The following is an 18318-nucleotide window of genomic DNA, read 5'->3' on the forward strand; positions in this document are numbered from 1 at the left end:
CATTCTAAGACAATCCCAAATATTGAGATAATTACATCAATAGAAAGATTTCAACCCCAGAATAACACTAAATGGTGTCCAATCGACAAAACAAGTTCAGAATGGTGACTTTATGCGAGTAAACTACACCAAAATCTCGAAGTCTGAAACACGGAATTGCACGTAGAGTAGGGCCTTTATTCGTGACGTCACAAACGGTGATCATGGGCTTAGTGAGAGTAAATGCCAGTGATATGTCTACGTAAATCCTATCCTGTCAGAGCTTAGATTGTTTGTTTTTTGTTAATGAGTATATGTGATGGATTTTCTGTTTTCATTTGCATGAAGAATAACGAAGCAACATTTTCCAGACACTGATTTCTTTTTTTATCCTCATATTCTCCTTTTTTGGTAGAGTTTTAAGACGAGTTTGCTGCTTGAGTTTACTGAATAGGCGGGTGCACATATACATTATCTTGTCATCAGATAAGGTACAGGAGCAGTTTTGTAAAATGAATAGGCCTATATAGTAGGCCTACTTATCATAGATGTGTGTGACTGCCTCAAAAAGGGATACAGTATACCTGTTAAATGTTTTATTTTTAATATATCAAACTTAAACGAGATCAAGCGCATTTCCTCTATAGCTGACGACGTCTATGATTAGTGATTGAACCATATTCTTCTGCGAGTGGAGTGGTGCGGCTCTTGCACGAACGTTCATGAAGCGAGCGGAATCGGCAGGTAAAACCAGGCCGCTGCTTTCGGCGGCTTGTGGAACAAACGTGCACTAGGTATCTGTATATAGGCAAGAGAATGAAAACGACGTTTAATACCAGCTAAGGACAAAAAACTAATCAAGACCTGCTCCTCAGTGACTACCGGTGTCAGAATTTGAAAAAATCGTCCCCGTCTGCACTCTCGACCCTTTCTCATTCATCACTTTCATAATCTCCCTCCATAAACTCTTCAAAATCCATAAAAAGATCGTTCTGGTCAAATTTACCAGCCATTACCTTACCCGTACCTGTATATATTAAAAGCTAGCTAGAGCAAACAGACCAAAGCGAAAAGTATAAAGACAAACGACCGGATCTACATAACATACCATTTTGATTTCAAAACACAAAAACAATTATATGGTGAAAATATCGACTAATAGCACATCGTGGGCATGTATTTGTCATAATTCTAAAAAGGGGAATTGATATTGATACTATGAAATATTAGGGGAAGGTAAAGATTTGTACATAGAATTTTGATTTATTGAACTTTTCAGCCTTTGAAACAATATAAGCAGAAAATCGTATCTCTCTGCACATGCTTTTCTATGGAACATCCGGGTACGTGAATATACTCTTTTCCTGGTCGAGATGTCACAAATTTTCTATGCATGAGAGGGGGCTATTTTCGACATTTCAATTGAGCATATCGAGTAGCCAGATTTTTTTTGTGATACACTATGTAAACTAAAAACTTGTAATTAGCTTAAGCTTGTCGTTGGTACCAAATTAATGGACATTTATTTGCTTAGAATGTCAGCTTTAAAGTGGATCTTTTGCGCAACTCATATTTCGATTTTGATCTGATTTTTTTTTTATATCTGCACTTTACCTAATACATTATCTTAATAATAAAGATATAATACATATAAAAAAATACTAATTTTTTTTCAGGTCCATTGATAAAAACATTGAACACTTAGTGTCAAAATGCGAATTAGATACATTAACATAATAGCGAACTTCATATTTCTACAATGTATAACATATAATTATACATTTAAATTATTATCCGAACTGTGTGTAGAAAAATGCAGAAGATTACAGTTATAACCGTGCGTGCGCGTGTGTGCGCATGTGTGTGTGTGGGAGGGGTGTATGTATAACCCCGTACCCACGTAGCTACACCACATGCCTTTCGTATTAGAATAAACAGGATCAGTGTTTGATGTCCAGGCATCTTTTGTGACACCTTGATCCCTGGTCCCCTGCAGTATACAGTTACATGAGCCATTCGTCTAGGCATCGACTTCAGTTGGTGTACTGTGTGGTAAGCTTGAGCTCTTTTATTCATTTCATTTTGAACTTGATGGCTGATGCATCTACATCTTGGATAGTAATGATTTGCAATTTATCTAACAACGAATTCAATGTATTGAATTCGTTGTTAGATAAATTGCAAATATACATTGTGGTCATATTTAGTAAACCTCTACAACTATATGATAATTGTCTACAGCCTATAGACCCGGCCTATACACTTTCCGCTCGAAAGAGGCTTCGTGCAATCACAATCTGTACCACACAGTGCTATTGTTCAGAATTATTTGAAGACCAAAGGTCAATGTTACAGCAAATACTTCATTGCCATTGCCATTGCCATTATTTCCATTGCGGTTATTCGAAGATATCCACACGTGTATTGAGTATAGAGTAGTGGTTTCACTTTATGTATGTCTTAGAACGATTGCTGCGTGAATGTGCTTCAGGAATACCTTTTGTTTGCCCAAAGGATCAGTTTCCCTCTCTTGGGTTTTGTTTGGATGGTGTGCTCTGTAAGAGTGTGTCTTAAATAAAAAGAGTTACCAATGGGGAGCAGCAAATTTGAAAAGCAAACGATTTTGGTGATATGAAATTTATTATTACTGGTTCGCACACTTTCGCGAGCACCAATGACCTAATAAAACAATTAGAAGGCCATGATCTTTATAAGCCATGTGCGTTGTAATTCTGGAATATTATGAGGAAATTGGGGAAAACGGAATTTTAAATCCCAAACAATCCAAATATAACCTTTCTATAAATACATCAACATGTTATTTTTTTTTAAAAAGACAGTACACGGTACAACAATTTCCGATTATTAACCACAACTGCACATCGATTTCCCGTGATTTAAGCGATTTATTGTCTTCTGCGCATGCATACTAACATGTTTAAAATCACTTTCTTGATTCTATCCCAGCTTATTGGCAGTGGACCTCATGAGATCAAAGTGAAGAAACATGTACGGAATGTTATTGAGACGACATTGACGGAGACAATCACATTGAATTCGTTAAAACGATGAATGTCCATTCGTAATAGGTCAATGTCAACAGTCAATGTTCCGTCGGTGCATAAATGAATAACGATTACATACTGTCGCGAGCGCGCTTATTCCGGATTCGTCCGAGTCTGTTAATTTTACATTTTGGGTATAAAATAATTCATGATATTTGTTTGCCCAGCATGCACAGATTGTATCTACAAACTGGCTTATTACATACAGGCGCGTACGCAGGGAGGGGGGGGGGTACCCCCTCAATTGTTTTGTGTGTATGCTAAAGGGTGACAAAAAAGTGACCTATCCCCCCACCCCCCCCCCCCCCCCACCCTGAACGAAATGTCGATCGTCATAATTTTCCAATTTCCAGGACAAAAACAATTTTTTTTTAAATGTGCTCTTCCCCCTCCCCCCTGCCCCCTCGAAAAATTCCTGCGTACGCTACTGATTACACATGCCATGGAGATTATTTTGTCTACAACGGCACAAAATCATGCAATCTGTGGAAGAAGGGGGGTAGAACCGTGGAGCCGTGTTCATGACGTCATATAACTCTCTAAAAAAAATCTCCTCTGGAGAGTGACATATAGTGAAAATAGAGTGAACATTCACTTCTTCTTTTTTAGAGAGTACGAGATTCACCTACATTTTTAAAAGAATATTTTCATACATCCCCCTTCTTGATTTGCCGCAATCCTCCGAAGAGATTGAATATTCGACCCCCTCCATCAGAGCCGGCGTTCGCATGGCCCTTGGGTTGGCTGGGGAGGGGGAGGGTGGGATAGCAGCGGATCCAACATTGGATCTACATAAGTGGGACTGTGTAGATCTACTACCCCCCCCCCACCCCTCCCCACTGTTTGTTGAGGATTCCAACTACTTTCCTCATTTTGTCGATACGAAGACGTTTATAATTATAATCAAATGATCACAGTTTGGATTACAATCAAGTAACAAAAAATACAGAGGAATAAACAAATAGGTTGAATGCAAAATCAAAACAAAATTAATTAGGGAACCTCGTCCACCTCGATCGAGAACTGTTCACGTTGGAAAAATATGTCAAAATGGTGATCGTTCAGGGCTGTGTACTAACTTGTGGTGCTTGGTTAGACCAAGAATTAACCTCCTAAATGGTTAGGCCCTACGCAAGAAAAGAAAATTCTGTTAAACTGTAAGATTAAACATTCACATTGATTATTTCCGTTGACAGACCTTTGCAGGATTTGACCCACTTTCGACAAAGGGGCATCAATACCGTTCAAACGGAGCAGCATCAAGCCTCTGAAGTGATGAAACTCTTTCCGAGCCTCGTGCTGTTGACCCTAACGGTTATCGCCATCCAGGTCATGCCTTTGACCAATGGTGCAGACATCCTCGCATCTGTCTTACTCCCGCTGGCCAGTAGCCATGCCAAAAGTATGTCCGCCATGACAGGAGCGTTGACCCGACACGGCCACAATGTCACCATCCTCACCTGCTCAGTTGTAGGAACAAAAGGGTTCCAGAGGGACACCTACAACAGCGCCCTCCAGTACAAATTCGAGCATCCTCCAGAATTTCACGCCACTAAAGAAATGATAAGAAAGATTTCGTTTGAGAAGAGTCAGTTGAAGAAAGTGATAGGTTTGGGGAATTTTTTTTATTTGACGAGGATAGCTTGCCAGTATCTCTTTGAAGACTCTGCGACGTTAGCTATGCTCAAGGAATCTCACTTTGACATCCTTATCGGGGATGCCTTTGACGGATGTGATGCGATCCTCAGTAGTTACCTAGGAATACCGTACATTGCCTTGACAACATCAATGAGATATCCGTTCTTCCACGAGCACCTTTACGGAATTCCATCGCCATCATCGTACGTACCCTTGGGTACCTTCCCCTTGTCAGACAGGATGACGTTTCTGGAGCGTGTTGCCAGCTTCATAGAGCATAACTTTGTCCTGAGCTTTTCACATTGGGTACACTTCGGGGCTATGGACAAGATAAAAGACAAGCATGGTATCGCTCCAGGTCGAAGCATTACAGATCTTGTAGGTGGAGCAGAGTTGTGGCTGTGCATGACAACCTTTGCATTTGATTTTTCTCACCCTATCGCACCCAATTGGGTGGCTATCGGAAATATTGCTGATATTCCAGCGAAACAATTGAACAAGGTAAATTTTATAAAATTGATAATGATAATAGTAATAATGATATTAACACCAACAGTAAAAATGGTAGTAACGATACAATAAATAGAATATATTCAATGAAATATAAAAGGATAATAATAATGATACTTATGATAAAATTACTATAATTATTATTGTTCTAATTATTATATTTTGGTTTTATTTGCCCAGGGTAGCCACATCAGTGTCAATATCGCTCTTCCTGCAGCTCCTGCCATTTTAACCACAATAATGCCAGGTATACCCGCGTACACTTGCATGTGGAGTGGCAAATGTGGATTAATGTCTTTCCACCGGCCGTCAGTGCTGGACTGTGATTCGAACCATTTTTAAAGTTCCGATACTCGGGCATCAACCGCTTTATTTTCGGGTAGCATGGTGCCTGAATATATCTATTTCATGGGCTGTCGGTCTAACGCGATGTCCCCATGTTAATCAATATACTTTCAGATCAACAGAAATCCCCCAAACCATCATTTTATAAAGATTCTTTTTCTTTCACTATATGCAGGATAGCTTTAGCATTACCTCATTTTCTTTCTTTTCTTGAAGGAATACGAAGCCTTTGTTGAGGGGTCGGGGGAACACGGCTTCATCATATTGGCATTGGTAAGATGATGTGAAGATTAAAGATAACAATATTTTGATGTTCTTGTAATATCAGCGTTTCTTGTAATGCATTCATATTTATGCATCCTCCTCTAAATGTGCCCAGTAACGAATATTTTGCTGTTTTGTATCTCAATAATAACAATAAAAATTATGGTTTGTCTCATTTACCTAGGGCAGCCTCGGTATTAATACTGGTCTTCCTAAGGGCCCTGTGATTATAGTATGCCCCTGCTTTAGTCGAGTTACCATGAAATTGCCAGAATGCAGTTTGTACATAGGCCTATCAGTTGGTGTTAGGTTGGACAAGCTTTAATATTTCTCTGACCTAGCAAAAACTAATTATTTAAACTGCATTTTGACAAACAACAACTTGTACAAGTGACTAAAATACTTCGTCACTAAGAGAGCATAATTAATGTAACTTAATAATGTAAAAAGAGTAAAATGAGCCGTATAAAATATCAACATTTTCATTTTTTTTGTTTCATTGTCAATGCCTCTCCCTTTTAATTGAGCTTGAATAATTTTCGAAAAGAAGTTCAGACCCAAGATCCCTCCCTCATCGCAAACCTATATGGCTCATATTCAGGTATGGAATTTGATAAAGATTGGCATTAAAAAAAAATCATTTACTAGTAACCTGTTAGAAATACACACATACCATGATTAATTATCTGTTTTCAAAACTCAGGGTAATAATTACGGTGAGCTTCCGAAACACATGGCAGAGGCCTTTGCGAGAGTCTTCAGTGATCTTCCACAGAGAGTCATCTGGCGGCATACTGGGAAACGCCCTCGTTACCTAGGTAACAACACCATGCTGGTAGACTGGATGCCACAAAATGATCTACTTGGTATGTTTGCTAGATTCTCTTTTAAAAAGTATGCTATACGAAATGTGTACGCGTTTGTGTGCGTGAGATAGGTGCCTGCGTGTGTGTGTGCGCTGGCGGGAGATTAAGGGATCTCAGTTGCTGCAATTTCTGACACGAATACCTTTTGCAACTTATAAAAGAAGCATTCACATGAACATCACTTTTAGAAAATGGTGCAGCCCTATTGATGTTTAAGAAAGGTGAAAGAGATTTTCTCTGACTGTGCTCTGTACTTGTAAATTTCCATTTAACACATGGCAGTCCTGATTCAGTGTCTCCTTTTAGTGACTTTTTAAAGTATCCTTTGATCTAGAATTCTGAGAATTACAGATAGTACGTGAGCAGAATGAGCAAAAATCATATTACATTTTAAGTCCATTTCTAAGGCAGTAGGCCTACCGATGCAGTACACTTTGAAGTTCATGAAAAAGAACATATTATTATACGTAATCAATAAAATCTCTAAATTGGCAACGTGGTGTTAAATTTATAATCACTTGTTGGTGAATAAATTCTTTCGGTTGAATTTATTCATTTTCATTAACACTGGTTTATTTCATAGACATTTTTATTTTTGAAATACGTAGGAGTTAAAAATAATAATAAATACTGGTGTCAATTTGATGAAGAAAAAGGTAATTTTACCTAGACTTTAAAAAATATGTGAACTGCAATGGTTACAGGTCACCCGAAAGCCCGACTACTGATATACCATGGCGGTCTGACAGGTATTTTCGAAGCGATCTACCACGCCGTCCCCATGGTCGTCATGCCAATATTTGCTGAGCAAGATTCCAACGCCGTCAAGGTCGAGGCTAAAGGCATGGGAAGAATTCTCCAGAAAGACCATATCTCCTACGAGACCGTGATGGAAGCGGTCATCGATGTCCTGGAAAATCCAAGGTAATATACTATAATCATAACAATGATAATTTATCATTTACCAACCAAAGTGCTAACAGTATTATCGTTATTACCCGATAATTGGATAACGTTTCTATTCTGCGCATTACAGTGCACATTCTCCACTCCCAGGGGAGCATTCCAGCCATAGTCGCCGTTTTACGAGCGTGCATATGCTAATCCAATCGCATCATACCCATATTAACACCTGAATGGAGAGGATCAGTGTAGATAAAAATGCCTTGATCATTAAGTGCCGTGCCGGGATTTGAACCCACGACCCTTGGCTTTCCATACAAGAGATTACACCACTCGACTACTACACCTCTAAATATGACAAGGATTTTATTGCTCACATAATGTTGTTTAGTATTATTGTCTTGTGTCACTATTTTACACACTTTGTTTTCAGAAATTACAATTAAGAATTTTAATAGCTGGCTGGAATATCCCTAACTACATAGATCATGATGGGTAACCCGACACATGCTCCGCCGACGATTGCTCCGCCGACATTTACTCCGCAAAACGCGACAATTGCTCCGCGACATTTGCTCCGCGACATTTGCTCCGCCGACAATTGCTCCGCCGACATTTGCTCCACCGACATATGCTCCGCCGACATTTGCTCCGCCGACATTTGCTCCGAAGACAATTGCTCCGCCGACAATTGCTCCGCCGACATTTGCTCCGCCGACAATTGCTCCGCCGACAATTGCTCCGGTGACAAATGCTCCTCGAACGACAGTTGCTCCGCCGACATTTGCTCCGCCGACAATTGCTCCGCCGACATTTGCTCCGCTGACAATTGCTCCGCCGACAATTGCTCCGGTGACATTTGCTCCGCCGACAATTGCTCCGCCAACAGTTGCTCCGCCGACATTTGCTCTGCCTGAAGCGACACTTGCTCTAGCCTTTTGACAAGGCCTCGTTGACTCTGGCTAAGCGGCTGAGATGAGCCTAGATACCCGGAGTGAACGCGCGACCGAATGACGAATGTCATGAGGCCTTTTGGAAAGTGGGTTTCACTGCTCCGCATGAATTATTCATAGATACATATTAGTAGGCCAATACGCCTACTTTGGATCCATTGACCAATCAGAACGGCGATCTCCTAGTTGGCTTCGTTCGTGATTCGTTCCATGTAGAGGTCAGTGGTCAGTGGTCTTAGCACGTACGTATAGTAGGCATGTAGGTCCATGTTCGCACTACGTAGAGTTTACTCTGTGTGTGTGTGTGTGTGTGTGTGTGTGTGTGTGTGTGTGTGATGGATACTATATGCTGACGTCGTGCTAGGATACGTTCGCTGATTGGACACTACGTTTACTGAAGCGAGTTCCAGTCGGAAACAAGGGTTAACATAAGAAATCCAAACCAGATTGATAAAGGCCACAGGTCTGGACAATTCGCACTGGCGTTCATTCAGGTTTTCGCGATTAGTCTCTTGTTAGTCGCTCGGCGTCTATCAGGCATGTGGCCTTGTTTAAAGGCTACACTTGCTCCGGTGACATTTGCTCCGCCGACAATTGTTCCGCCCAAAAAGTGTCCCATGAAATACAAATGCTACTAGTACTACGACAAATGCTTCGCCGACAATATTTTTTTTTCACGGGTTATTTTCGTTTTTTTTTCTTCTTCATTTTCTGAATGCATTTCATGAAATAATGTAGATGAAATGAAATGAATGAATGTTGATGACAATAATAATAACTAGATTTGTAATACTTGTTTTGAACAAGAATAGGTGGGCTGGTCTAACTAAAATTTGAGACAAAATAAAGGGCAAATTTAAGATAGCTTATTGTCTACAACATACTCGAATTTCAGCGTAAACGAAGCTAAAACGACGGAGATATTGCTCGCGAAACACGGGAATGTAGAATCCAGTTTTGAAAAAAGTCATGTCCCATACAATTATAATAATACTATATACTTATACTAATCGTCATCATAATCATCACGTTCGTATTCATCATAAAGCTAACAATAGTAATGATTATAATAATTACAATAATAACTTATATTAACGATAATAATCATGATAAGGATAATAATCACAATAACAAACATAATAATTACAAAAATAACATTAGTAACACCACCAACCATAATAATCATTGTTGTCATTATTATTGTGATACTGCTTCTAGTACTACTCCTACTACATGTACTAGGAAGAAGGAGGGGAAGAGGAAGAATCTTATTGTTTATTTGTTGTATTATCGAGGCATACAAATGCACAGGGAGGTAAGAGAGGGAAAAGTAAGGCGACGAAGAGGGAGAGAGAGGGAGAGAGAACGAGAGGGGGTAGCCTATGGCCCGGGTTCAAATTCTGTTCTCTTTAATTTATTTGACCCAGTACTGATGATCATAATTTTATCTACCATGTGATTGCCAAGTGTACGCTACACCGAAAAGCACTAGCTCACATTTTGTTATTGTTGTCAAGAACTTATTGGCATGCAGCCAGTAAATTTTCTTCATGTGTTTGATCTTGTATTGAAAAAAAAATCAAAACCATCATCATAATCTACAGAGTGCAACCAAAAAATTCTTAACAACAATTGAAATTTCTTTCAGGAAGCCTAACACTAAAATCTGTTTTTGATTCAAAGGGCATCGTAGAGACGATGAACAAATAAGAATAATAATACATTCACTAATACATTTTCAATAATACATTTTCCCCGCCAAATAATCCGAACAAAAGAATCAACCGAGGGTAATCAACTGTTAAACGAATGTATCATGAGTCCTTAAAAAAATTAATTAATACTGCTTGTCAAATATTATTGAAGAACAGCAAAGGCAAACGCAATTGTCGCTGCAATTCAGAAATCATTGCTTGCTTTGCTTTTCTCTCAAAATTACCGTGAGATATCAAGCTACATAAAACTATGATCGACACAAAAGATATTGTCTTAAAACAATCAGAAACATTAGAACTTGAATGAATAAAACATAATGCAAATGAATAAGACTAGAATGAATAGGACACAAGTTCATTTCTATCATTTAAATCATCACGTACCAAATACCTAAGCAAAATTCGAACCAGATGCATTTAATGGTAAGCTTAAAAACAATGATTCATGACAATTGTCAATTGTCATGAGTTTATCGTCTAGACGTATTGCAAAAGATAATCAGAATAATAATGATCAGAATGATACCTCTACTTTTAGACCTATTTCTTCATGTACTATACTACACTACTGCCGTTGTAGATTATGCTGATAATACAGATGATAATAATGATATGATAACAATTATAATAATACTATATACTTATACTAATCGTCATCAAAATCATCGCGTTCATATTCATCATAAAGATAACAATAATAATGATTATAATAATTACAATAATAACTTATATTAACGATAATAATCATGATAAGGATAATAATCACAATAACAAACATAATAATTACAAAAATAACATTAGTAACACCACCAACCATAATAATCATTGTTGTCATTATTATTGTGATACTGCTTCTAGTACTACTCCTACTACATGTACTAGGAAGAAGGAGGGGAAGAGGAAAAATCTTATTGTTTATTTGTTGTATTATCGAGGCATACAAATGCACAGGGAGGTAAGAGAGGGAAAAGTAAGGCGACGAAGAGGGAGAGAGAGGGAGAGCGAACGAGAGGGGGTAGCCTATGGTCCGGGTTCAAATTCAGTTCTCTTTAATTTATTTGACCCAGTACTGATGATCATAATTTTATCTACCATGTGATTGCCAAGTGTACGCCACACCGAATAGCACTAGCTCACATTTTGTTATTGTTGTCAAGAACTTATTGGCATGCAGCCAGTAGATTTTCTTCATGTGTTTGATCTTGTATTGAAAAAAAGATCAACACATCATCATAATCTACAGAGTGCAACCAAAAAATTCTTAACAACAGTTGAAATTTCTTTCAGGAAGCCTAACACTAAAATCTGTTTTTGATTCAAAGGGCATCGTAGAGACGATGAACAAATAAGAATAATAATACATTCACTAATACATTTTCAATAATACATTTTCCCCGCCAAATAATCCGAACAAAAGAATCAACCGAGGGTAATCAACTGTTAAACGAATGTATCTTGAGTCCTTGAAAAATTAATTAATACTGCTTGTCAAATATTATTGAAGGACAGCAAAGGCGAACGCGATTGTCGCTGCAATTCAGAAATCATTGCTTGCATTGCTTTTCTCTCAAAATTACCGTGAGATATCAAGCTACATAGAACTATGATCGACAAAAAAAATATTGTCTTGAAAACAGTCAGAAACATTAGAACTTGAATGAATAAAACATAATGCAAATGAATAAGACTAGAATGAATAGGACACAAGTTCATTTCTACCATTTAAATCATCACGTACCAAATACCTGAGCAAAATTCGAACCAGATGCATTTAATGGTAAGTTTAAAGACAATGATTCGTGACAATTGTAAATTGTCGTGAGTTTATCGTCTATATAGACGTATTGCAAAAGATAATCAGGATAATAAGGATCAGAATGATACCTCTACTACTAGGCCTACTTCTACATGACTATACTATACTACTGCCATTGTAGAATTATGCTGATAATACAGATGATCATAATGATATGATTAACAATTATAACTAGACTTTAATTCGTCACTTTGACGAATTAGGTGATACCGTATGCTATTTTTGTATCATGAAAGTGTGCCAATGATGATCTAATGATAATATTCATAAATAATAAAGATATTGATGATGATGATATATTTGTTTTAAATGACGATGAAAATGATTAAAAGTGGTATAGCGCCCCCTTCATGAATTCGATAGACAATTGTTATATGATTAATTTACTAAACAAGCTCAAATTTTCGCCTGATTGCAGAGCCTACCAATCATTGAACTGATATTTCGACGCACTACATACGCAACATAATGAACAAGTCTAGACTGGAATGTAGTATCATTCACCTCCCATAGGCATAAGACGCATATTAAGCAAACAATCTAATGACGTCATCAAAATGAATAAATATTGGTAATAATCTTGTGAAGAATTGTCTCAGCTACAACGTATCAAAATTTAGAAGAAAATTGATCAATATTTGCAGAGATACAATCATTTTCTGTAAATATGTCGACGTCATAATATGCAAATTCGTATTTTGACTTCCAAGGCCATTATGATGACGTTAAAATGTACTTAATGGCCAAATGAGAAATGAAATCATATCTCCGACTCATATAATCAAAATAAAAGAACAATTGGGGGTCTAGGTGCATCCCAAAGAGCTGTGATGGATTTTGTGTAATCATGTTTTTGCCTATATATGCTCTGTATTACATGTGCTCGTGCACACGGCAATTTATCTTAAAGTTGATATTCATTGATTTTAAAAACTAAATTTATTTCAATTATTGCAAAGTTGAAACTTTGATTCGACAAGGTTATCAAAATTCAATGCTTGGAAATATTCGAAGTAACGATTATTATAAATTACAAAACGCTTAAATACAGCATGGGCATAGCACCGGAAGAGCTCTCCGAACGCTACTGAGATGTGTGAGATCACAGTATGGACATGACTTGCACAAGCAGACGATGCCCCATGACATCTCACACATTTTCAGTGCCTGTGTTTTCATTTTTTCTTGAGTCCTTTCTCTTACTTCACTACCGTCAGGCTAAATGTATAATCTATTGCCTCACTCTTAACCCCGCGAATGGTTTTATTTTGATGACAAATGCAGCGATACAAAAATAAAGGAATCTGTCGCTTGTAAACAAAATAAGACGCCATTGTATATTCAGCTGTACACATCGGGGTATGTTCGGCGTTTCAAGAGGGAACAATTCCGTCCTTAATATCATTCCAGGGGGTTTTCAATTTGAAAGTCTGGTTTCTTTGATTGTTAATTAACCCCAATCCTGTGTATTTACAAGCAAAATATTTTAGTTATCAGAATCGGGTCATATCTCCTTTTGAATGGTTTGACATGCCATTACATTTATATACACTTAACTCATTATAATTTGACAAATAATAGCTTTGCAATTAATATGTTCATTCTCTATGGGATGTCGTCTGCTTGGGCAATGTTGGTCCATATAGTGACGTCACTAAAACATCGTTATTTTTCCGGCGAATCTCTGGTATATCCCAGCTGCTATGGAGGTGGTTGTATTTGTATTTTTTATAAATCACCCGATCTGTAGTTGACCTATAACTTGTACGATGGCCATCTGTTAGATTACCAGTTTCTAGTCATACATAAGTTGACATATTTGGGATTTTCTTTGAATTTCAAATTTAAACGGACGCGCATTCCGTTATGAAATATCATGAAAGAACAAAAAATTGCGTTTCTTTGTTGTGTAATGGCGTTACACGCAAAAACGCGCGAGCATAATTTTCGAAATTCTTTAAATGGCCTAGAACATACTCTGTTTTGATTAAAAAGTGAATTTGAGCATTTTAAAATTCAGACGCGCGCGGATTTTGATGAGATGTTATGTCGAACCTTGACCTGAAGTTCGTGTGTTTTAAATATGGTTCAGTTTTGATGACTCGTTATGAAGACATGATTAAAAGTCGATTTCCACAAAATAGCGCCTGGATGACGTCACGATGATTTTGAGTTACTGAAAAGTGTCACAATTCTAAGTTATGGCGGCGGAGCAACTGTCGTTCGAGGAGCATTTGTCACCGGAGCAATTGTCGGCGGAGCAATTGTCGGCGGAGAAAATGTCGGCGGAGCAATTGTAGGCGGAGCAATTGTCGGCAGAGCAAATGTCACCGGAGCAATTGTCGCGTTTTGCGGAGCAATTGTCGGCGGAGCAATTGTCGGCGGAGCAACTGTCATTCGAGGATCATTTGTCACCGGAGCAATTGTCGCGTTTTGCGGAGCAATTGTTCGCGGAGAAATTGTCGGCGGAGCAAATGTCGGCGGAGCAAATGTCGGCGGAGCAATTGTCGGCGGAGCAAATGTCGGCGGAGCAAATGTCGGCGGAGCAACTGTCGGCGGAGCAACTGTCGCGGAGCAAATGTCGCGGAGCAATTGTCGCGTTTTGCGGAGTAAATGTCGGCGGAGCAATCGTCGGCGGAGCATGTGTCATGGAACCTCATGATGATGACGCAGATTTAATAAACTGCGACATACAAACCGCATCCGGCCCGAGGCTAGTTGATGCTGCCACCAGGGACAATTCAAAACAGACAAATTTAAACAAACAAAATAACATTGCGCGTTTTTTTTTTTAACATTATATGGTTGTGAAAAATTGCCTGCTCGTACGATGAAAAAGTCAGCATTGGGGGTTATATAAAAATCTTCTATATGAATGACTGGTAATAAAAGCAATTCATCATATCCTGGTTCATATGCCTTTGACTATGGAAGTGTTCCTCGCTCCTTGCTTTTGCTTAATACAAGATCATTCTCCGCTCACTGACTCAAGATGTAATTTGATACATTATATTGTTCCTTCTCATGCTTATTTCCGTTCTAACGCGCATTTCTCTTTCCTTATCTTCTTCTCAACCCCACATGCAGCTCATCATTTAGTATTATTTTCTGTACCCTCGATCTCTCACTTCTTTTTGTCAGTGTCTACTCTTTGTATTATGACCGTGTTCTTCTATCTTTGTCGTGTAAAGTATTGTCTTGTCCCTTTCTCGTCTCTGTTGGCATCCCCCTTTTTCTTTCCCCTATTTTGTAGTTCCTTTTGCAGTTACAGATTAGTCAATTTAATTACTCATTATTCCTAAGTTTTATTTGAGGTGTTCACACTTTTTAGTGGACCCCTCTGTTTCCAACATGTATTTCTAAAATTTGTTTTAAATGCTTATAATTGATTTGTAATGTTTTGTTGGAAACATGAATAAATTTGAAATTGAAATTGAAAAGTGGATAAACCTATTTTATTATTGATATTCAGTACATATACTTTCTTAATCATGTCATATTAATTTAAAATCTATGTTTTTATAGGCTATCGCTGTTTGAAACTCAAGATCCTTTCGCATATTATACTTTCGCGCTTTAAATTTCCAGCTACAGGGAAAACGTCCGCAGATCTTCAAGAATCTACAGAGACACCCAGGCTCACCCGGATGAAACTGTGGTCTACTGGGTCGAACACATCCTCAAATTTGGAGGGTCACACCTGAGATCTAGAGCCTTGGAACTCAGCTTCATCCAGCTTCACTCGATCGACGTTCTCGCTTTCATCGTCGGGATCATAGGTGTCATCGTGTTCCTTCTCTACATTTGTTCTAAGCAATGTCTGTCCTGGTGCTTCAAAAGTAGAAAATCAAAAGTAGAATGAAGAAGAAGAAGCAAAATAAGAATAGTAATAATAATAATGAGATGATGATGTTGAAGAAGATGATAAACACCCAACAAACTTATTCTAGCCTGTTACGCATGCTACGTGTCAGGCGTACGCATTTTCAGTCATGAAGACAATCATTTCTAACAAATTGTGTAAGGTGCGGATATAATTCTCTTAAATCTTGGGTGACAATTATTGCAAATTTTGTCGTTTGTACTGGTTTGGCTCAATAACCTTTGATTTAGAGCCCTAAAAATATTCCAGAAGCAGGAGCAGAAATGGCAAAAGTTTTGATGCCAGGAATTAAAAAAGAAAAAGAAAAAAGAAAAGCTTCAACAAATTTAATTTTCAATAACATTCTCGCTCATGTATATTGCTTTTAGAGACATTTCATCTTATTTTAACAATGTAGCAATAAAATTTAAAAAATATTGTTGTCAATTTGATCAATGCAGCCCCTAAAACGAAATCCTGTCCTGAAATGGTTAATACAGCCAGAGGGATGGAAATCAACTCTATTATGAGTCATATTATAATAATAATGGGTTCTTATATAGCGCAAGTATCGACCTTGCAAGGTCCTCAAGGCGCTCCAACATTACCCGGCTATGCTAGGCTGCCGATTTCGACGCTTACAGCATTTTAAGGAATTCCTTCCTACCGGTACCCATTTAACACCTGGGTGGAGAGTGGCAAATGTAGATCAATGTCTTGCCAAAGGACATCAGTGCCGCGGCGGGGCTCGAACCGCGGACCTTGTGATTGACAGTCCGGCGACGTATGCACTCATCCACGACACCTCTACCGACCACTTCGGATGGTCAGTTGAATCAACCCCAAATCATAGTGAAATTGACATCAAAGTAGCGGTTGCAATCACACATTTGTAAGTGGATTCCATTATTTCTAATACTGAGTGGTCTTTCAATGCTGTACAATCATTTAGAGTACTGTAGTAGGAGATGAATAAACTTTTGTCTCAAGTATAGTTTGTTGTATTCATTATTTTGGCGATCGCACGAAGTCCACAGTTGCTTTGTTTTCTACAAGTATCCGCCAAACTTGTCAATACGACAATTGGATTGTAAAATATGGGTAAACTGTCAAACTGCTGAGTGGAAGAAAAAGAAATCGAGAAGAAAGAAGGAATGACAGGAAACGAGCTTACTTTCCACTCCTTTTTTATATTCCCAACTGTCAATTTGTATTAATACACTGTTGGTCATAAAGGTGGAATATTTATTTTTACCCCAGTTTAGGGAAGGATTTTTAAAAATTATTTATTTCTAATAGATCTAGATAATGGCATACATTCTCAGATTTTATTGAATACTAATTCGCGAGTATTTGTTTTGCGTGACTGCTTCATCATATGTGTGTTACTATGCTAATCAGCTAAGGGACCTACGTCCTTAAGTCATGATTGACAGTAATGAGGATTAATGCCTCACAAAAGGGCACTGATATATAGCTGATCGACACGATTTTTATCCTGGGGCCTCACAGTAACGAGGCCATTGCTTAGCCCCTGAATCATGACTGTACGCAGTGTTTGCTAGGGTACGCGGCCCTTTCCACAATTCCCCCAAAACGAAGAAAATGCAATAAATTGTCAAAAATTCATTGCATTTTCCCCCCGCCCCCAACAGGAAAAATTCCTCTGTAGGGCCATGCATTATGGTTCAAGGCATGGCCACACAGAGAAATTTTTCCTGTTGGGGGCGGGGGGGAAATTGCAATGAATTTTTGACAATTTATTGCATTTTCTTCGTTTTGGGGAATTTGTGGGGGCGGCCGCGTACCCTAACAAACACTGCGTACAGTCATGATTCAGGGGCTAAGCAATGGCCTCGTTACTGTGAGGCCCCAGGATAAAAATCGTGTCGATCAGCTATATAAGTGCCCTTTTGTGAGGCATTAATCCTCATTACTGTCAATTATGATTTAAGGACGTAGGTTCCCTAGCTGATTAGCATAGTAGCACACATATGATGTAGCAGTCACGCAAAAGAAACACTCGCAAATCAATATTCAATCAAATCTGAGAATGTATGCCATTATCTAGATATATTAGAAATAAATAATTTTTAAAAATCCTTCCCTAAACTGGGGTAAAAATAATTATTCCACCATTATGACCAACAGTGTACTTTCAATAGTATCAATCTATTATTTCGGTACAGTGTATGCTATAGGTTTTCAAATAATTTGTCAGACGAGCCTGAAATATCTTTTAAATTACGTTGCAGGCCGTTGAATATTTGTGCGAAATATAAAAAATAAAAATCAATGTGGGCCTCCTTTAGTGAAACTGTGGGTCCTCTCTCTCTCTCTCTCTCTCTACCTCTCTGCATCCCCATTGAATCATTATTTAACTTGCTCTCCCTTAAATGAGC

General features: G+C 38.2%; 1 protein-coding gene across 1 annotated transcript; it reads left to right on the forward strand.

The window, feature by feature from the left end:
• The first annotated feature begins 1800 nt into the window (after nt 1–1800).
• Nucleotides 1801–16477, forward strand: LOC105439455 (UDP-glucuronosyltransferase 1-2). The gene is made up of 6 exons (XM_030976044.1): nt 1801–2031; nt 4241–5183; nt 5754–5810; nt 6505–6667; nt 7372–7591; nt 15643–16477. The coding sequence occupies exons 2-6, from the start codon at nt 4320–4322 to the stop codon at nt 15914–15916; spliced, it is 1578 nt and encodes a 525-aa protein (XP_030831904.1). The 5' UTR covers nt 1801–2031; nt 4241–4319; the 3' UTR covers nt 15917–16477.
• Nucleotides 16478–18318: the final 1841 nt, after the last annotated feature.

This window comes from Strongylocentrotus purpuratus, unplaced genomic scaffold, assembly GCF_000002235.5.
Source record: "Strongylocentrotus purpuratus isolate Spur 01 unplaced genomic scaffold, Spur_5.0 spur5_scaffold_8, whole genome shotgun sequence".
NCBI classification, from domain to species: Eukaryota; Metazoa; Echinodermata; class Echinoidea; order Camarodonta; family Strongylocentrotidae; genus Strongylocentrotus; species Strongylocentrotus purpuratus.